At 36.7% G+C, this 22,591-nt stretch overlaps 2 protein-coding genes across 4 annotated transcripts; both read left to right on the plus strand.

Annotated features, from left to right (window-relative positions):
* The first annotated feature begins 2,616 nt into the window (after nt 1-2,616).
* Nucleotides 2,617-4,087, plus strand: LOC131465732 (GTP cyclohydrolase 1 2-like). Its single transcript, XM_058638601.1, has 6 exons — nt 2,617-2,953; nt 3,075-3,184; nt 3,293-3,348; nt 3,425-3,456; nt 3,545-3,629; nt 3,835-4,087. Exons 1-6 carry the CDS (start codon nt 2,692-2,694, stop codon nt 3,962-3,964), a joined length of 675 nt encoding a protein of 224 aa, XP_058494584.1. The 5' UTR covers nt 2,617-2,691; the 3' UTR covers nt 3,965-4,087.
* A 5,435-nt stretch (nt 4,088-9,522) lies between these two features.
* Nucleotides 9,523-17,280, plus strand: LOC131466118 (phosphatidylinositol 3-kinase regulatory subunit gamma-like). 3 transcript variants are annotated; one of them, XM_058639273.1, is made up of 11 exons: nt 9,523-9,746; nt 11,181-11,321; nt 11,800-11,902; nt 12,018-12,116; nt 13,975-14,155; nt 14,530-14,655; nt 14,743-14,885; nt 15,062-15,238; nt 15,586-15,657; nt 16,033-16,194; nt 17,078-17,280. In XM_058639273.1, the coding sequence occupies exons 1-11, from the start codon at nt 9,569-9,571 to the stop codon at nt 17,265-17,267; spliced, it is 1,572 nt and encodes a 523-aa protein (XP_058495256.1). In that variant the 5' UTR covers nt 9,523-9,568; the 3' UTR covers nt 17,268-17,280. The 3 variants fall into 3 exon arrangements, with proteins under 3 accessions (XP_058495256.1, XP_058495257.1, XP_058495258.1); XM_058639274.1 differs by having other exon boundaries at nt 14,533-14,655; XM_058639275.1 differs by lacking the exon at nt 15,586-15,657.
* The last annotated feature ends 5,311 nt before the right edge of the window (nt 17,281-22,591 follow it).

Raw genomic sequence — 22,591 nt, forward strand, 5'->3', positions numbered from 1 at the left:
AAAATGGCAACATTGACACACGCAGAACAGATCTGATCACTTACAATATGTAATGTGAACAGTTGGTCAGGTAGATCAGATTCTGGTCGGCTTTGCTTACAAATCCGATTTGGTCCATATAGTGAAAACATGGCTTCCAGCAAGAACGCAGGGACATTTGATTTTAGAAAATTAACAAAAGATTCACCTCATAAAATGTATGCCAGCTCAAGTGAACACTGTCCTAAGCCCTTTGTCAACCACTGTGCTGCAGCAATCATGTGATCATCAGACTGGCCATGAAAAATAATCACATTCCACTTAATTGGTACGGAAATTGAATGTTAAGCTTTGCTTCAAACAGCTCTTGTTGAACATATGGTTGTGATACAGGTGGTAGGCCACCATCTGATGGAATTTATTTTTCACATTTAAACAAAATTAAAGATATAGTTGGGCAGCTAAAAGAAGTGGCAATGCTCACGACAAAGATGGATTCATGCTTGAAGTGCAATTCACTGAACTGACACAAGAAACCGTGAAAACCGAGTTATGCTGATCTAACAGTTTCTGATTGACACGAGACTGAGAGCAGTCGAGGAAGAGCTCTGTTCTTTTCTCCTGTTCCTGTCAGGATATCATTTATGTTGAATTATGCACGTCCAGGTTAGGTAGGCTTCTAGGATTTCTTTTTGTTACATTTGGGATGCTGTGCCGTGATTTTTTTATGTAAATAAAATGTGCTGTGGCATAAAAAATGTTGGAAAACACTCATCTTAAGAATATTTTGCTACTTTATCTCGCTGTTACGAAGGATTCTCCGTCAGGAAACTAAAGATTGTGTCGCTTTGGAAATCTCTCTATCACCCACACCAGAGTCCATATAGAAAATTCAATTTAGGATGTCAGACACAGGAGTGGGTCACACAGCATAAAGGTCAATAGTTCGGTGTGGAGTTCGTATGTTCTCCATGTGTTCGTGGGTTCTTTCTGGGTACTCAAGCTTCCTCCCACAGTCCAAAGACTTGCAGATTGGTTAAATTGGGCTCCAGCACCTCCCGTGACCTTCATGTGGAGGATAAAGTGGTAGGAAATGGATGGAAATATGATTTGTAGTGGCATAAATTAAATTGTGTGTGTTTTACTATAATTATTTTTATTGTGTATTATGTCAAACCTTGGTATGCTCAACCACAATTGCCAAAAGTTGTCATGGTTAGATTATTATATGCCTTTGCTTGGATGGGAATTATAGTTATAATCCATTCAATTACCACTGTTTACGTCAGGAAATATCACTCACTTGAAAAAAGTCAGAGCGTGAAAGTTCAAGATAGTTCTAGTAAAATCACGGGACCAGTCAAATGCTGTTCCGGGCATTTGATGCAATACCCCATGAAATTAATTTCTCCTGCATGAGTGTCTTAAGGCTCCTTAAGGCCACACTGTTTATACATTAAGGTATTTTATATAACATGACTAATGCAAAAACCTGAGTGGTACCTTTCAAAAATGTTATGTGCATTTAAAACATATTTTAACTGATTAAAAACTAGTTTGTCTAACACTGTAATTTAATAATGGTAGGTTGGATACTGCTGGTCTGTAGTTGTTAAGCACTGAGGAAGACTGGTCTAAATTATTTTTCCACATACAGGCTTTGATGCTTTGGTGCTAAATAACGGAAATGACGTTATAAAAATTGCTGCCTTCTTGGTGAATTTAAAAGTGATATTTATTCTTTGTTTTATAAAGTAACATTTTAATCATACTCAAGCCAAAACGTTTCCAGTTTGTAAAATATCAGTTTTTCAATACAAGTAATACATTAGTTTCAGTTTTCCTAAAAAATACATATGGAAATATTTATCATTATATAATTGTTTATTTCTCTTGTGAAGCTATACAGCTTTATAATAGTGCAGGACTTAATTAACAGAATTAAGTATAACCAGTCATGACTTGTTTATGATTACGTCAACACTGTCTCCAAGAAAGAGATGGGATGTTAAGCCTCATGACGGAGTGTAAATCCATATCATTCTTGGAAGTTAAAAGTGATATAAAGAATACACATGCAGATCCATGAAGAATAGATTTTCAGTCACAACAGAAAGACACAATATAACGTTTGTACACTTCACTTCTCACCAGATCTGTTTTCGAATCAATTAGGCTCAGCTGAGGCACTTGAGGTATTCATTTTATACATGTTGACTCATGGTTTATTTACGCAGCAGGGGTCCACTAGACTCTGTATGCAACAACATTGGATGACAAAACCTTCGAGTGAATAATGAGTATAAATGAATGAGAATGGGGGGGGTCGCGGTGGCAATAGCATCACATCACCAGTCATCAGTTTTTGTTCTTTGCACTACTTAGGTTTCCAATAGATGTTTAATTACAATAAATTAGCTACTGTAACGTGAATGTTGTTGACAAAACTCACAGGGAACACAAAACAGTTCAAGATAGTTCTAGTAAAATCACGGGACCAGTCAAATGCTGTTCCTGGCATTTCATGCAAAACACCTTGAAATTGATTTCTCCTGCATGAGTGTCTTGAGGCTCCCATGAAGCTTCTGGGCTCCTCATCAGGCTTTATAAACCAAGGGGACATCCTTCCTCAGCCAACAGAGTACAACTGAGCTTGCTTCATTATATTTCATTGTATTGTTATCATCTCTGAAAGCAGAACTACAAGCCAGAATGGAGTATCTCCATGTCTCAGAGATGAACGGAGGTGTATCTGAATACCTGATCGAGTCCAAACATAATTGTATGTGCAAACAGGAAAAGGAATCCAAGGAGGCTGCTGATTCCAAAAAGCTGGCTCTCATTGAGAACGCTTACAGTACCATACTGACTGGGCTCGGAGAAGATGTGGACCGGGAGGGACTTCTACGGACACCACTGCGTGCTGCCAAAGCCATGCAGTTCCTCACCAAAGGCTACAAGGAAACCACACAAGGTAAAGGAAAAGTACTGAGCTGTAACAAGAGTCTCATTGGCAGTTTAACTACACTGAAACACTACTTATTGAAGATGTGCTGATGACCTCAGTGTTAAATGTATATTTAATTCCCACACAGACATTTTGAATGATGCAATCTTTGATGAAAATCACGAAGAAATGGTGATCGTCAAGGATATCGAGTTGTTTTCTCTCTGTGAACATCACCTGGTGCCCTTCTTTGGCAAGGTAACGTCACATCAAAATCACTGAGTATTTAGAAAACTAAAAAGGTACAAAATGGGGCCTGGTAGAAAGCTTTTGCACATGCTACATGATTTGTTTTTATCGTTTCAGGCTCACATAGCATACCTACCAAACAAGAAAGTGGTTGGTCTGAGCAAGCTTGCAAGGTAAGAGACACAGACACACACAAGCACGCACGCACGCACACACGCAAATGTTTGATTTATGTTCACGTTCTTTCAGAATTGTTGAGATCTACAGCAGGAGGCTTCAAGGTAAAACAGTTGACTAAACTTTATTTCTTATTTACCTTTTTATTTCTTTTGTTCTTCAGTTTCATTTAAAGTGAATCTCTCTCCACAGTTCAGGAGCGTCTGACCAAACAGATTGCTTCAGCCATCTATGAGGCTTTGGAGCCTGCTGGAGTTGCAGTTGTGATTGAGGCTGTGTGAGTAGTCAGCTCTTTTCTGTCTCGACTCTGAGAGCTCATGGAGCTTTTCTCACAAAATGAAATAATCTCTAAGCAACCAAAAACTGTAAACATAAGGTTGTTTAGTATTTGTATACATCTGTATTATATGGAATCTGTATTAAACCTTCTAAAACGAAACTTTCAACTACATTTAAATAACTCTTTTCTGTCACATTTCCAGACACATGTGCATGGTGATGAGAGGTGTGCAGAAGATGAACGCCAGTACTGTTACAAGTGTCATGCTGGGAAGATTTCATGATGATAGCAAGGCCAGGAAGGAGTTCCTTGCTCTCACACTGAAGAAGTAAAACATTTTTACCTCAACACACTGTTACAGAGGGAATTGTACAGTGTTTTAACACCAATGTGTTATTTTTATTTAAGCTTTACATACACACACACACACACATATATATATATCTATATATATAGATATATATATATAGATATATATACACATACTGTATATAAGAATATAAAACTGCAAGTGTTTATGTCAATATTTTATTCAGTAAACCGCTTGGTTAATTGTTGAACTAAAATTGATGTCGTGTGAAGATTGAAATGCCACATGAAAGAAATGTGTCACTAAAAAAACACTGCCATATAAAATGATTTGTTGTCAAATTAATGATTTTTTGAATTAATTACTACAAGATGTTTCAATGTATAAATGTATAACTCTTGTAAAAATAAAGGCAAAGCTAATTCTTAGCTTAGTCAGGAGTCGCTCAGGTAGAATAGCGCCCCCTGTCCATCATCTTAATTACATGTGAGGTCTGAAGAAATAAAAAACAAACCAAAGTAAACATAAATTGTCAGTAATTTGTTTATGTCTCAACAGTATTTAACAGACTATTAAAAACATTAATTATTAACATCACAAATAACTGTTGTTATTCGAGGAGCGGATCTGATAATCTGATTATCTAAGAGCTCATTCAAAACGGATCTGAGGCCAGGCTGCGCTCAGAGTGCCCTCTGCTGGACCATATGGTAATTACTTAAAACAGACTAACTTGAGGTTCAAATTACATCAGTAACTTAGTAACAGACCTCTATCTACAGCAAGTAGCCGAGCAGAAAATGTCAAATAATCATGTGGGACGCACTTTTGTACATTGAAGTTCATGGAATTGAATTAGACAATAAATATTTTTAAAAAGAATTTTAACTTTGGAGAATTATCTTTTACAAGTGTTGAAACTAGCAAGCAACCAGTGTGGCCCTTTTTCAATTGGCAAAAAAAAGGTCACTGCAATAGTGTTATCGTACTCCCCGTCATGTGACATGACTGAGGAACAGATGGAGATGAGACAGAGGTGAAACTAATGAAGGAGCCAGCCAGAGGAAGGCAGAGGAGATAGCTCAGAATCCATGTCAGATTATAATTACCACGCTAATAATAATAATAATGAAGGAGAATATGATGCAAAATAAGTTGCAAGTTACAAGTCCATCTGTAAAAGTTATCATGACAGAAATGTATGGTTCACATTTATGGGAAATGTGATCAAGTATAATTATAGGGTATCTTCAATTTGCATGTCATTGGCTTTCTTGGAAGTGGGTGAGTGTGTTTTAAAAGACAAAAAAATAAAAATATAAAAATATTTTATAGTAGTTATTATACTAGTTATGTTATATTATTATATGTTTTTCTATCAGCTATTTGATGAATCAAGGAACTGTTGCTGTGAGATTGTTTTATTGTTTATATATGTATATATATACATTTTTTTTAATGTATGTGCATTAAATTAGAGCGTTACTTTCTCCACAGTTAAGGAGTATCTGACCAACCGATCTGCTTATCTCTGAGGCTGCATGTGTTATATTGGTAGTTGAGGCTGCTGGGAGTATTCACCCCCTATATCATTCAGATTATACTTCATTTCTGACAGTGTCTTTTTATTATCTTACTCTGTTCTAGATGAATGTGTTTATCATGACTACTTTTATAGTGACGGTAACACTGGCCAAACAGAATGTGGTACATATAATATAAACCCTTCACCATCTTTTCTGTGCGCTTCACAGTGATGAGAGGTGTGCAGAAGATGAACGTGAGTACTGTTACAAGTTTGGAACAAGCTTGGAAGATTTCATGACCACCTGAAGGCTAGAAAGGATGTTCCAGTAAATATTATAATAAACTTTTTTTTACTAATTATTCAATATTATTTAATGAATGAATACTTATATCCAAACAGTCACAGCCCAATATATAATCTAATATTGTTCAATCATTATACAGCGGGCATGTGCTTTACATTTAGTTTATTTAATCTGATAAATATAACTTGCATGATAAAGTGCAGACAGGCACAGTCACTGAAACTGTCATTCAGGTGAATCTGTGGTTTTTTTTTGTTTGTTTTTTTTAACAATTAGTAATACAGACAGTGAAGAGGATAAAAATAATATGAGAGGTTTTAGAAAATCAGGTTGGAGGATAAAACGCCCCATACATCAGCAGAGAAATTACAAGGATGCAATAAATAAATGGCTTTTTAACTTAAAATGCATGGAGGTACATCAAAAACTGTTAGTATAAAATTGGTAGAAACTGGCTTTTTTGTCATCATATTTCACGAAAGCATTTGATAAACTGTATGTTCTACAAACACAATTTTAGTTGAACCACATTAGGTTTGTGTTACACACAAATGCCAGGAATCCAAACAGGAAATGCCTGTCCTCTCCTGGTCTGCCTGGTTATAACTGCAATAGCTGGGAAGGGGGAGGGATGTGTGGGGGCTGTGTCTCCTGTTTTGTCTACATTTTTATAACCTTTAATTCCACACCACTTCTTTCATTATGCTGATCTGTGAAGTGGAACACAACACTGGCAGAGTTGAGAGGTCAGAGGCTCCTGCTGCCTGGATACATACAGTCTAATATTAGAACATTTCTTTGATTTGTTAGTAGCATCTCTGCTGACTCCTGAGCACATGGCAACGAGCCGGCCAATAGGATTTCAAGAGACCACTAAGCCCCTCGCTCTGTATAGCAACAGTGGCATCCTTCCATTATTTATTTATATTGGACTTTTTTTTCCCACAGACTCATTCGCATGCTTCTGTCCCACCAGTGAGCATCCACACTGTGCTGGCTTGAAACAGTGAAAAAAGGAGGAATGGTGTGAGGAATAGTGCTTTGACTTTTGCTTTTCCTTTACCTGTAGAAGCTCTAAATCTTACACAGGGATTCAGTTTTTTCATCTTGATAGGTTTTTACAAAGCACTTCCACAGAGCAGAGGAATTATATCAATTTGAAAGAGAGCAAGTCAAAGTAAAAAACAGAGTGGACAAATGTCTTGGAAAATGCTCGATTTCTATGAAGACATGAGATGTATTGGTGAAGAAGGGAAATACGGAGAGGAATGGCATCGTGGGAAAAAGTGCCACTCAGGGGATGAACCAAGTTTACAGGACCTTTAAAAGATGGAGGACACAAGAGGCGGCACGGAATAGGAGGAGTGGGGAAGGAGGGAGGGGACACAGGATGGCGTGAGGACTGAGACCGGTGGTTGGTTTGATGTGAGCCACGTGTGTGTCCAGCCACATCTCTTCGCCGCTTTATGGACATCAATGAACTGTTGGCTTCCCCTATCGCCCAGTCGATTCGCTTTTGGCCCAGGTAGGTGCCTAAAGTCCTGTACTGAGATTCCTGATGTTTCATTTTTCAGGCTGTTTGGATTTTATCTACGACAGTTCTTTGCATGTTCAGTCGTCATATCGCTGTCATTCCAAGCTTTGGATGATGATAAGCTTGAAGCTGGTTCAAATATGGCGTAGGTCAACCATTAATTAAATTTTTTTTTTAAATGCAACACTGATAAACAAGAAACTTATAAATTTAACAAACACACGTTCAGGACAGTCACCATCAGCGAAATAAACACCCTCAGCATTAACAACAACATAGGAAAATAATGACGTTTCCAACTTCTTCGTGAAATAAACAGTTTACTTTGTTTTGATTAGGTCGTCAGTAAACAAACCTACAGAACAACATGTTCGACTGACTTAACAAAAATGTTGATGCCAACCATTTTTTCAATGACTGTCATTACGAATTAAAATTTTAATGATTGAGGTTTTTTTGCATAAAAATGGGACTGTTACGCGAGATAATGTTCACCATCCCACGTCGTCTCAACAGGAACGGGACGACTGTATGTACTGTGAACATCAAGCTGCAATCGTAACTAAACAGCTGCATAACATTGGAAGCATTTTGAAGGCGACGCCATTTCTGATGTTTTGATATCTGCATCACTCACATCACATCACACTGAATTTATTTATGACCATCGCCTGCTTTATTTTTCGGATCATTTTAAGACCAGTATAATTCACTTTATTTTACCATCATTAGTGGTTTTAATTTATTTCAACAAACAATTAGAGCAAGTAATATTTTTCTAAATGTGTTTTATATATACACACACACACACAAACACACACACACATTATTATAAATATATCTATCAGATTTTATTAAAATATTTGAGATCATCATTTTTCTCCGGTAGAGCAGCTGATACATTTACACCCTTCTGGTCATCACATGTAGTAGGGATTTCTCTGCAGTCAAAAAAAAACATGAAATGAGATTTTTCATTTCACCCATTTTCAAAAAGCTAAATTAGAAATCCCAGAATTAGGATTTTCAACATGATAAAAATAATCTGCTTTATCTTTTTTTCCGTTAAGCATATTGTGTCGGTTGCGCTAAAGAATAGCAGATGTTATATAACAAGATTAACCTCTTTCATGTTTAATGTTTACTCAGAAGTAAACACAGTCATTTCTGACTTTAATTAAGCCACCAGCTGTGTCAAATATTCATTAGTGGTAACAATGTGATGGAACAATTGTTTTTTACGTAATTATCAAATGAAAATGGCAGATATGTTGCATCACTGTTTTATTCTATGACGAAAAATTTTAGGAAGAGTGCCGTTTAGAAAAAAAACTGCACATTTATGATTATGACCTTGCATGCTAGCAATTTATGCTGCATTTTCTGTCATTTTATAAAAAAGGTTTGTAGATTAATTGAGAACTTATCAGCTGCAGTCTTCGGTCTTGTGATTTTGTGCAAGAGTGGTACAATTCATTACAACATCAGTGTTTATGCCAGAAAATATCCTGAAGATGTAACACACGCAAAAAGGGTACAAAGATAATCATGAAACGGTGACCAACACAGGTGTCACTGACGCCCCGAAAAATGATCAGTAAGAGAGAAAAGAGAAAAGACTTAACGTTCTGTATTACACAATTATAGTATTTGGTGCAACTTGCAGGGTGTAATAAATATTCAATATATAAACTATATAAAACATTCAAACTCTACACCTTTTCTGTTTCAGGTAGGCAGACATGGAGGTGATGCGCAAGACCTTGGCGAAGAGTCATGTTTGAGTCTGTCACTTGCCAGTGGGTTTACAGCACAATAACAAGAAAACCAGGCACTCAGCTGCTCAGTAAACAATGGTGACTGCTGTAGGTGACTTCCAGGTGTGGATCCATTTAAGCAAATGACTACCAAGCAGAGCAGAGCTCAAATACCGAAAACTCCTCATATACAAGTAAAGGAAGGAATATAGGTGATCTGCTTGCAATGTCATCACTAAATCTGGGAAACATGCTCCATCACTACAACACTGGACATCCATGAACTCTGCACAGTCACTCTTTTCTCCACCATGAATGTAACGGTTAGTTGATAGAATGTGATAAACAGTGCGGTGGTATCTAGCAACTTGCCGTTTCACCCCCTCAATAAAACCAGGTCTGAGGTCTGTGTTGTGAAAATGGCAGAGGAGTCTTTCCAGCTGTTACGTGTCGACAGCAAAGACCACACAGAGGACGACAAGCTCCATCCAGCTGATACTCCAATGCCATCACTAGCATCCATCCAAAGTGACAAGGCTGTGGTCATCAAGAAGAGCACCATTAAGAAGGGAGATAATCCCCCATCTGTATTTCCTGTGATGATGTCATCAACTGTTAACCAATCACTAAAGAAGAAAGACATATCTATGGCTATGAGGCCTGAGCTGTCACCAGATCAAGGTAAGATTAAAGGTGCTCTATTAAGCATCAGTACAGATAATCCTAACTGTGTAAATGTTCGTGCTCTCGTACCTCTTACCCAAAGTGCCTGAGCAAACTATGGTGGCCTTCACATACCAGAAAAGATGTCATTCGTCCATTTATGTAGTAAGCATCCACTTCAATGTTGGTTTATCCACTCAGGATAAACCAACACATATTAAACATATTAACGAGAAGTACATTAAGTTTAGGCCAGGGGTGTCCAAACTCTTTTTAACGAGGGCCAGATTTCCAGGGGCCAATGGTCCCTTCAGACCTTTTTTTTTTAAACACTAAAAGCTATCATTAAGCAACGTAACCAAATCTAAGCCACGCAGGAGTGAAACAATTCTGCCTTTGTATCACATCTTGAGTCAGATATCATAATAACAATAAAAGATCAATGGATGCATCTGTCTGTCACGGCTGAGATTCAAACACAGGACTCTGGTTTGTGCAACTCCTTATCAAATAAGCTATTAAGGATGACATGTAATTTGGGTCGATTATCTGTTTGACTCCGTCCCATGACTCCGCCATAAATAATACATTATAAAACCGAAGCTGTGGGCCATACAGAATCTGACACGGGCCGGACTTTGGACATGCCCGGGGGTTAGGCAAATAAACCGTCCTAAATGTGACACACTGGACCTTTAAAATGATGACGTTTTTCACGATGCACAGGTTGTTATACCAGACAAGATTTGACAGTTTTTGAGTTTCTGCCCCTCCTAATTTTTACAACGGTACACAAATGATTCCTCCAACATATAACTCTGTCTGCAGCAGCAAGTTAATGCACTCATGCCATCGGGTCACAAGTGTTGAAGAGATGATTTAGATCACGTACCCGCATACCTCTCATGTTCGCTTGTGTGCATGGATACACACTGGTAAACACAAACAATTCACAAAAAAATGCCATGCTCTTGGGAAATGCTCGACAGGCAGGTCCTCACCTTTCCCATTTTCCCGAATGCCACATTCACACATGGACAATAAACATAAAGAGAAACACTGGAGAAACACTCAGCTCCACTCCTTCGGGGCTGACATGGCATCTCTCTGCAGACAGCTGTTGTTTGTTAAGCGAGGCAAGGCGAGGCAAGGCGAGGCGAGGTCGGGCACTAAGCAGCACTGAGTCTGGCTGAATGTGCCTGAGTGTTGAGGAGTGCCAATTCTGGTATTTTAGGCAGTCAGACAGTGTCACCTGTCAGCAGACTAGTCTGGACAGAGTCTCCCACATGGTGCAAGACTGAGCAACACAACAGTATCTCTCTCTCTCTCGAGGCCTTGTCAGTGGGCCAGCAGTGTGTGCTGAACAGCCACAAAGTGCACATAACCACATACACACTGGTCCAAAACTGACATCAGGGGTAAAACTGGGACGTTGTATGGTGGATGTTTCAGAGTCCTTGGAGTCTGAGGTGGACCAAGTCGACAGCGAGGTTCAGTCTCACACTCAGACAGCGATTGTGCAGGATCTTTCTTCCCTTGTTGATCACAATGATGTTTATCCTGCCCTGAGAAACAACACAGCGATGGAAGGAGGTACTCTTCAACATATTTTGAGACTTATTTAACCAATTTTGCTCAATAAGAGAAAAAATGCACAACCTTATGTCATGATGATTTAGTACCCTGCATTTTTCTAATTATTTACTCTTTTTTTTCTATACTTTTGTAATTTTTACAAAAATAACTTTAACTCTGGTCTGTAAATTAACTTTAAGTGCCAATTGTCCTTCCATTTGGTTTTAGCTGATCAACAAAAACATGATGCTGATGTTGATTATGATAGCTGTATTTTAGACTTAAAAAATAAATATATGTATATATATATATATATATATATATATATATATACATAAAAAAATACCTTCTATGTGCAGATTATGCAGTCTAGATCTAGATTGTCATCTTACATTGACCAACAAAAACTTGGAAACCAGACATTTTGTTAAAAAGAAAAAAAAAATCCCAATATTTTAGCAAACAAAAATAATTTTGTTTCTTTCTTTGTACTCAGAAAAACCCAAGAGTAACACAACCAAAGTAATGGCAGCATGTGAATGCAGTGCCGATGACAACCAGCTGTCCAATGCAGACTGGTACTGGGGCAGCATCTCAAGGTATTTAATCTTTTAATATTCATCAATGTGGGATATCTTGAAGCATGTGCACCTCATTTTGTTTGAGTTCTACATGAACTGCTAGGAAACCTCAAGTCCTTTGTGTGCCATCTAGAGAGGAAGTAAATGAGATAATGAGAAACACTCCTGACGGCACATTCCTGGTCCGCGATGCTTCCAGTCGGGTTAAAGGGGAATATACTCTTACACTAAGGTAAATATGGTTTGAATTATTTACTCTTCGTTGAAGAAAGTCACATTTTTCCCATCAGGATTTTGTGACCAGAGCACATTATGTGTTCATCACAATCAACTGTGTTCATCAAAAAGGTTAGCCAAAAGTTTTAATTTAAGGACATATAACTCTCTGCCTCATCAGTCATCTATATTTTTATGGGTACAAATATCCTACATTGAAAACATGCATCAGTCCGATATCCTTTATTTCCTTCTTTTGCATTTGGTGTCTCTGGTTCTGAAGTCAAACTTTACACATTTCTTTTTTTTTATTGAGAAAAAAAGCACTACACACACACATATATATATATATGTATATATATATATATATATATATATTTATTTATATATATACATATACACATATATATATACACACATATATACATATATATATATATTAAACTTAAACTACATTTCTGAAATCTGTTTAATTTTAGCAGAATGAGGACAGACGGGTCCTGAGGTTTCAGATATTAAGCTTTGTTGATTAGAATTTGGCATGAACTCCAACAGTAAGCAACATAACACCGTCTGCACAGTCAAGTCATCCAGTCATCTCTCTTAAACTGGTCTGAAGAAAAAGACACTTCAACTTAAATCAATGCTGTCTATTCAGACACTTGTCTCTTTCAAAACTGTGACCTTAAGTTTGTATTCAAATCTCTAATCTGTTTTAGTAATTTGATCAAAACCTGATACTTTGAGTACTTATTACTTTATTCACTGTGGATGACCAGATGCACTATAGAGTGTCACAGATGACTACTACATTCATACTCATACACATACTACATACACTTCACAGCTGATGTAGACCAGGTGTTAACGTGGCTTGAGACATAAAACAGGCTTTGTTGGATGATTGTATCCAGATATAATTCTTTGCAGTACAGTGGTTAGATGTTGAAGACAATGCACGCACACCAACAGTAAAACCTTGCAAGGGATGTATATTCATTTCATATATGTAATTTCATTCTACATGCTTGACTGACTGCCCCTGCCTACATCAGAGTAAATATATCCCACTCCCAGAACATTTGTGAGTCCAGCAGTAGATATGGGATCTCAATCATATTCCAAACCCTTGAGATTTTTGGATCACACACTCACACAAGTGTAACTAAACACTGGTAGGACTTGATGACCACTTGGAATTTTACTTGCCACAACGTTAAAAGCTGCTGTCAGTGAATTACTTAAGTTAAAATACGTGTTAAATAGTTTTTTGACAGCTGTCACTAAGTGTTTGGTCACTTTATCCATCTCAGGAGCTAACACTCCACAAAGAAGCAGTGCTCTCTGCTCATTAGATTAGGCTGTTAATCTGTGAATAAATGCTCTCCCTCATCAAATGTATTCATGAGGTGACATGGGAGGAGGGGTTATAGTTCGAGTCTGTAATTCGTTTATGAAACACTTCAACTTACTTCCATTTTTCACATTGGCATTGTTTAGTGTTTTCTTACGGGTGAATCAGATATGATGTAGTCCTTGTCAACACGCCTGAACTCAGCTTCTAGCAGCTGTCAGCCAGTGTGTGATCAGGTCGAGGCTTTGACGGGAAGGCAGTCAGATGGGGGCGGGATGTATTGGTTGCAATTTTTCTGAGTATTATTTTTAGCTTTAACAGAAACATGCATTGTACTGAAATATAAGCCTGTCTGACTGAACGCACTCAAGAAAAACTAGGTTTATCGAAATTTTAGCTCTGCTTTCTGATTTGTTAAAAAAAAAAGCAGGTGTTGTATTATAGGTGGTGAACGATAACAGTGATCTGAAGTACTGGTCTATATGCTTTCAGTAAGTCACTTTTTTTAAATATTTTACAGAAAAGACGGTACAAACAAGATGATAAAGATATGCCATCATGGGGGGGACTATGGCTTCTCTGAGCCACTGCTCTTCCCCTCAGTGGTGCACCTGATCCAGTATTACCAGAACAAATCACTAGCCCAGTACAACACCAAGCTGGACACACGACTACTCTACCCCATGTGCAGATACCAACAGGTGAGACCTCTAAGAACGTGTGTTGTCTAATCTTCATTGTACTTTTATGTGTACGACTAGAATTACGCTCTTGCAGCTGTTCATGTTTATGTTCAATGTTGTATAAATCCTTAAGTTATGGCCATCAAAATCCTAACATTTGTGCCAAAGAAAGAAATTAACTTAAAGGGTTCTTGACTCTTAATGTTAAGTGTGAAGACTTTTGCTGATATCAGACGAGTATCACTTATTTCAGGTTCATTTCAATAATGCTATTAACACTTTATCAAAAGGTAATGAAAACATGTTATGGTTCCAAATAGAGTGTAACTTTATACCAGACCCATATATGGTTGAATTTGGTCCTAAATCTCCTTAAATTATTCTCTGTACAGCAGCAGGTTGGAATGGAAGTTAACATTGAAGCAGTTGGAGAACAGCTGAGGATATTTCAGAATCGATTCAAAGAGAAAAGCAAAGAGTACGACCGTTTGTTTGAGGAGTTTAACCAAGCATCCCAGGTATAACAACAGTGAATATTTGTTGTTGTTTTCAAATGTTGGCAAACTTAAGTAGGAAGGTAAACATTTGTTCTTTCATCTTCCCAGGACCTGCAGAGCAAACGCACAGCCATTGAGGCTTTCAGTGAAATCATTCGGATCTTTGAGGAGGAGTGCGAACCTCAAGAACGCTACAGCAAGGAATATATCAACATGTTTCTAACGTTACACAGCAGTAGAGAAACTGACAAGTATGTTTCAAATAACTCTCTTTTATACAGTCTAAACCTGAAAAATCACTGTGATTAATAATTCACAAAAGTGGGAAAAAATGCCTCCAACAGGGAGGGCTAAAAACACTATGCTCATTAAGCAGAATAAACAGGTTCTGAATCTCTACGAACATTATTCTGTCTCTTACTCCTAGGATACAAAGCAATTCCGGTGAACTGCAGTTGAAAGTGGAGGAAATCCACAACAGCAAGAAGAAGCTGGAGGACGAGCTGAGAAAGAAGTCGCTGGCTCACATGGAGGTTGACAGAAAAATTAACAGTCTGAAGCCCGACCTGATAGAGCTTCGAAAGATCAGAGATCAATACCTGCTGTAAGTTTTTAACATTAGAACATCATGTTCTCAATCATGACTAGTAGAGGTTTTTTGTATAATGGAACGACTACATAAATCTTATTTGCTTCTAAAAATAAATGTAAATGTACAGATGATATTTAAAACCTGTGCCAATGGGTTACTGTCACTGCAATCTCACTGCTGTGAATCAAACCAATATAAGGCACATTGTACTGCTTTGTATATTGCTTTTTGTTCAGCTTTCCTATTTTGTTAGTAAAAGCATCCATCATATTTTGGTAATTCAGAATGACATTAAACTCACACTCTAGTAATGAGGATCCATGTACTGCAGTTTACTAACTGTTATGTCCATGTTTCAGCTGGCTCACCCAACATGGCACGAGGCAGAGTCAGATTAATGACTGGTTGGGGGTCAGGAATGAAGACGAAGAGTGAGTGTGATCATTTAAGCAGGCCAACTGAACTCACTGTTACACAAACCCAGAAAGGTGCAGAATATGCACAATTTCATGCACCTTATGAAAGCCAAAAATATGTTTCTACGGCATGTGCCCATGTCTGTGTTAAAATCCCATGCCACATGTATTGTAAGTGTGAAGAAGAATGGCAGCCAAATTTCAACAAAAAAAATGGCATTCATTTAGACATATTTTTCATGTAGCTCTAATAATGCTACAGGCCATGGCACTCACCCATCAGTCGTGATTGATAACCATGAGCTGCAAGAATATTGTTTTTAGAATCTGTGCATTTCTAAAAATGTCTTCTAACTAATCTAACTGTCTAACCCTCACATTGTCCCTCAGCCTGTACACGCTGGCAGATGATACACATGAGGGGGAAGGGACCTGGTATGCTGGTGGTATGAGACGAAAGGAGGCAGAGGAGCTGCTGAAGGGCAGAAGGGATGGGACTTTCCTTATCAGAGACAGCCAATCTCAGAGAGGCTCTTTTGCCTGCTCTGTTGTGTGAGTACTTTTACATTTGTATATTTTAGGTATTGAGGTCATATATTTGCTGCCTTTTGAATGTCTTGGTTTTGTACACATGGGTCGAGCTCCACAACACCACTGCATTAACAGGAGTTTTGATGTCTCATCTATTTTTTACACACGATGCGCTCATTTCTGAGCAAATACACAAGAAAAAATGGCAGCACATGACCCAGAAATGAAAAGTGTAGATGAAATTGGCTATAGGGATGTCCAGATCAGAAAATGCTCTGATGTATTACCTCGATGCAAAAACACAAAGAAAAGTTATGCCACTTTATTTTAAATTCCTAAAGATAAGAAAATGAAGCACAGAAGAACAGACAGACGTTTGTTCACAGTCAATTCATCGCTAACAATAGAATTATAAAATTATAGAGACGCAAGCCAAAATTTCAAACACTGTATATTAGCTGCACATAAGTTATGTCAGACTAATAAAACAACGAGGCGGTTGCTTGAAAGAGATACTCACGTCGCCCTGTAGTTACATTAGGTTGTAGAGAATCTTATATTGTGAACGTTTAGTTTAGTAGAAGTGTGTGGAGAAAGTGGAGGGTACAACTACAGGAAAATCCTATGTAGATTATAATTTTCTCTCTCCGACTAAACAAAAATCACCTTTTAAAGTCATTAACAAACTGGTGGTGTTCACCACATGCAGACATGCTGCACGTGAACGTGTGCCCTCTGCTGGAATAAGTCATAACTACTTATGTCATGTAAATAAATTAATAGAAGGCAAAGGGCAGCTGTCTGCTTTCTGGTATTGCCCATCATTTAACACAATGCCAAAAAAAAAAAAAAGATAGGGCTGGTTAAATATGGAACAGGAAGTGATGGGTCTCTTCTCATGCAGAGTGGACGGGGATGTGAAGCACTGTGTGATCCACAGGACGTCCACAGGGTATGGCTTCGCTGAGCCCTACAACTCCTACTCATCACTGACAGAGCTGGTTCTCCACTACCGACACACATCCCTGGTCCAACACAACCAGCAGCTGAATGTAACCTTGGCCTGGCCTGCTCTCAGCCAGCAGTCCAGCTGAGAAACACCAGCATGTCGCACTGATGGAGCTTTTCCAAAGCTCCACTGTGCACTGAAAATGCACCTTATTGAATACTGCTACCAGGCTCCAAGACTACAGTACTAGTTAGTATCATATTTTAAGTTTCATGCTGCACTGGTATGACATCATAGCAAATACACAGCATTATTAGGTTGATCATGTCTGTCATTGTCAGCTGTGTTAGTTCAATACAATAGTTTCATATTTAGATCCTGGTACCAGTCTGTCAACTAATTCAAATGAACAGGGATGTAGTTTAATATACAGAGAATTATATAAAAATGAAGCTCTGTTCTAATCCATTTTATTTTTTATGCTTATTACTGGGGTGGCAAGAAAAAGTATGTGAGATATTATGACTTTTTGTACATTTAGTGCTCATAAAAATAAATCACACGTATAGACGAATAGATGGATATTTGTATTAAGATGCAAATATTAAGACCATTCTGAAGGGTTCACTACTTTCATGCCACTGTGTTCCTACTGATAAAAATCCTATTTACTTTCCATTTAAAGTTTGTGAAACTGAATAATTTACAGAATAAACACTGAACTGAATCTTTTACAACAAATCTCTCAAAACTGTGCTGATAATAAACTAGTTTATAAAAGCAAAACTATGGAAAGACAAGAACCTAGCATCAAACATTTAAATTATTATTACAAACTTAATAAACACAATCCAACATGATTTGTTTTGCCCATTTCTAAGATATTAATGGATTTTATCTATTAATCTAAGAGTTCCATATATTTTTATAATACTGAATTTGTTTTTCCTCAAAGAGAAGCACAAAAATCATAATTCTCTAATGCACCTCAAACACTTAAAACATAGTTTTCCAACAACCCACATCAACACTCCATAAACATACATAACATTATACTCGTCCAAATATTCAGTATAGTAGTAGCACAAGTATACAATGAGGGAAGTAGAAGCTGAAGACATGCAGCACTTTATTTTAAACAAAGACAACCAGCCTACATAGACGTGGCTAGTTCAGAAAGGTAGATTTGTGAAGATTCACTAGCCGTGATTTAACATTTTGATCGTTGGTTTTCTGGATTTCTGTCATTAGAAAAATACTAGTTAGATTCTTGTTGGCACTGACCGAGAACACATTCTCCTGTATTTTTCTTTCTCGCACTTTTAAAATGAAAATTATTATTATTTTTTGGTTTGGAAAACATGTGACAATCAAGGCACATTTTGCCACTGTATGTTGCTTAAAGCTCACTCATTAACACCTCAGTTATTTGAAGGGGTGTTTACTGCCACAGACATTGCTTGCAAATAAGTGAGTTGTGTACAAGCAAATCTATGTTAACAGATGTTAAGTGATTATATACTTGCACACTTGCAGTTCTGTACAAAGTGCCTTGAAGCACTTCTATTCCAGTGATAGTTATTGTATGCAGCAGTTATGATAAACCAGGCAGAGAAAGTATCGAGCTAGATTTAACGCCACAATAGTGTGTTACAATGCCACTTTGGATTTACATCGTGTGTGAAGAGCCAAAATGCCAGAAATTCAAACTTTGAAAACATTTTCATAATGGTGCAAAAATTACTCTCTGCTATGGAAATGTAAAAAATTAAGTTAGCAAATAAATGATGTACAAAAACTATATGATTTAAATGCCCTTCAAGCTTATGCTAAAGGAAGCATTACCTGAAAACGAACTGCAAAACTGACAACAACATTCCTTATATTAATATAAGGAATAAACGTATGTGTTCTCCACCTACCAAGCTTTTGATCATCATAGTACATACTGTCGATGTTTTTTCTTGGCGTTACCTCATAATGCTTTCTTTTTGTACCATACTGGAGAATTAGTGCCACCTATTTCACCATATGCTAATTGTTGAATGTCCTTTCTTACTGAAAATTCAAGCTAAACCACACATTTAAAACATAAAATTATTTTACATGAAATAATTACAAAAACAATTGCACTCACCTGTCACTTTGGGTCTATTCTGCAGCAGTTGTGAAGTCCATCTATGGCAGAAAAAGAATAATGATATTTTATTATTACATTTGCTTGTTTGATAAAATGTTGACAGCAGTAGAACATACATTTTTCTTCTTTCATAACTGCAGAACATTTTCTTTTTTGATATGTGTGAAGTATACATGGTGATCAGAGAGTATAATAAACATCACTCTTATCAAGAGGATATGAGTGAGGGACCGTGGTGCTTATGGGTTACAGTGAATCGTTAAAACTCATTAACCTAAAATAACACTGCACTTTTTTTTTTTTACTTTACGTTTCCCATCAAAGACAACCAAATAAGTTAATTTTAACATTTTGTTATTGGTTTGATCAAAATATTGTATTGTATTTTGATCTGTTCAATAGTCACTTAATGCACTTATCGCTTAGTGATACAAGTTATCCATTTTGTTAATTGCCCTTGAGGGAAATTGTCCTATTCTTATACTTTGTGGCAGTGAAAAGGTGTACAGTACATGTTTGATTCTGCATGCCATCATTGTGTAACAAGTATTTGTATATTACTAATATCTTTAATAGAGACATTGTGGTGGTTCTGGTACCAATTCCACCACCCGTTAAGCAAATGTTTTGCTACCCACTCTTTAATGGGGTTTTTTTTGTTCTTGTTTTAGTAACATTTTTATTTTCTTTGTCTCAATGTTTGTTTCTATAAATGCTCCTCACTGAGATCAAGGGTTAGTCACTACTGCAAGACTTCTAGTAACTCTTCTATTACGTCTTCTTTTCCAAATCAAATGGAAAAGCTTGTCTGCAGTGCTTGAATCTACATAAATATGTGATATAGTGTTGCGGTGAAATGTCACACTTTGGAGCAGTTCATGCAGTTTTGTAACACCCTATGTAAATGGACAAAAAGTCAAAGAAATTACAACTTAATTACGATTAAAAAGTCAACTGAGCATGCTGTCAATTTAGCAACAGAGAACCTTTAAATTATTATCAACCCTACACTGTTGCTCTTTCATCTTTCATTTCAAAGCGTCACTGTATGGTCCAACCAAAAATGTTTGTCTCATCATTCAAGCTGTCTTTTTTTAAACTTTGCACAATGAGTAGATTAAGTGAGTGTTTTCGTAAGTGCATCATGATATGGAGACGTTTATTTATTATTGTGGATTTATTTTCTTGCTTTCTTTTTAATGAGACATTACTGAGTTAGTTTTGTAGTAGGAACAGTAAAGTTTAGAGTGAAAGCATAGCATTTGCACATACAAGTATCTCATATGAGCTTGAGATACAATGACGGTCTTCATGTCCATCCACCCTTTGACTGAAACAGGTGGACATGTGGTGGTGCTACATATAGACATGATGTTGATATAATGAATACAGTATGTTGTAGCACTGATAAAAGCACTGATGTGTTTTGTTTTGTTTTTTTCCTGTGTGGTATCTTCAATGAACTGACCTCTTAACAGTCCTTCCCGTATGTGCAGGACATATTTTAATTATTTGTGCATTATCTGGTCTTTTCCTGTTACTGTCAAAATTAGATAACCTTTGTGTTTCATCACTGTGGAAACAAAACTGAACAAAAAAAATGCCAAAAACACTTTAGAATGGCATTCAATGTTTCATAGCAAAGTTACTGGTGTCTTATGTCATCAAGTATGTGTCATTGTGTAATTTTAGTTTATTTTTTTAATTATTGGATCATTTTATTTGGAGGGCATTTGTTTTCAAAGTTGAAGACGTAATGTCAGGTAGCTCTCTGCATTAAGTAACTTTTCATAAGTCTCTCAAACACTGTGCGTATGGAAAAACATGGAAAAACGTGACATGAAATTGCAGCGAGTCAACTAAAACTTTCCTACCAAGGTGAAGAAATTTAAAAAAAAATATTTTTTCTTTAAAAAGCACCTAGATTTATTAAAAGAATATGCTGGATGCCATGGGTTTATGGCCTTTATTTTGGTTAAGATAAATTAGATCAGGTCAAGTGATTTAAAGAAAGACTGCACAACTAGGAGTTTTAATTTAGACAATTAAGTTGGATTGAGGAGATTGATAGAACAGATAAATGTGTTTAGGTCAGTTTCTCTGTGGTGAGGGATATATTTTGACCTTCTGTCTCTCCAGAATTTACCGTATTTTCATATTTGACGATTAAACAGTGTGTACTTGTGGGTGGGATATTGCGGTAGCACTTGTCAAACAATCTAGCTCAAGTTACATAAGACATATTAGTTAACTTTTTTAAATGTTTGCAGTCGTGTGACTTGATGTATTCAGAAAGGTTTATTTCACTTTGAGTTGTGCTTATAATGAAATACCTCTACTTGTCTCTGCATTGCACTTAATGTACCTGTAAAATCATGTTTCTGTAGCTTTGACTTTCATTTTTGTTTTTAATGTGACTTTATGGATCAGACTTTGTGCTTTAGTTATACTTTGTCTGTAGCTGTGAGAAAATAACTATTGTAAATGTTAATTTGCTGTAATGATTATGCATCAACATTCAGTTATTTGTGTTTAATCCACAAACCATGTATTCACTGTAAGTTAACAATAGTTTTACTTTTTTGATGTAAGGCCTACTTTCTGCACTTTGAGATCCTAAAATAAATCTGAGATGATGGTTTAAACGACATTTGAGTGAGTATTATTTTATAATCTGAAGATTAATATTTTATGGCAAAGCCAGACATCTTTGTCTAATTCAGATTTAAATGTGATTAAGACTGTAAGATATAACAGACTACAATTTGAAGATTAAATCTTTGACACTGATATAGTTATAGTGGAAGATATACATATAAATATAAGGTTACTAAACTTTCTCCAAAGTCCAAATTTCTTTGAATGTTTTGAAAGTCTCCTATTTATTAATCTTGACACATGTTTTACAATGATTGCATTGATGAAAGAACATACAGTACATTCTATGGTTGATTCACCATAAAAGGAAACCATATTTTTTACAGTAGCAAATCATAGATATCATTTATGAAAACACTGCTTTGTAAATGTACAGTTAAACCACCTTAGAAAATAACATAGAAAATGTAATTTCCACTGATAAACGGAACATCTGTAACCGGTACCGTACCGTTAGACCTCAAATGAATGAGCATATTTTTTTCTAGTAGCTAAAGCTAGCTTGATCGTGGTTCACTTCCTGGCATCATTTAAACTCAATTGACCACAGTTGTTCAAGAGCATGATTTAAAAAAAATAAAAAAATATGTGGATAAAGTGTGTGTAGATTATGGTTTATGATTCAGATAAAGCAGCTTTGACAGGTAACGGTAACTTATGGGCACAACTCC

Source organism: Solea solea, chromosome 9 (assembly GCF_958295425.1).
Source record: "Solea solea chromosome 9, fSolSol10.1, whole genome shotgun sequence".
In the NCBI taxonomy this organism is placed as follows: Eukaryota; Metazoa; Chordata; class Actinopteri; order Pleuronectiformes; family Soleidae; genus Solea; species Solea solea.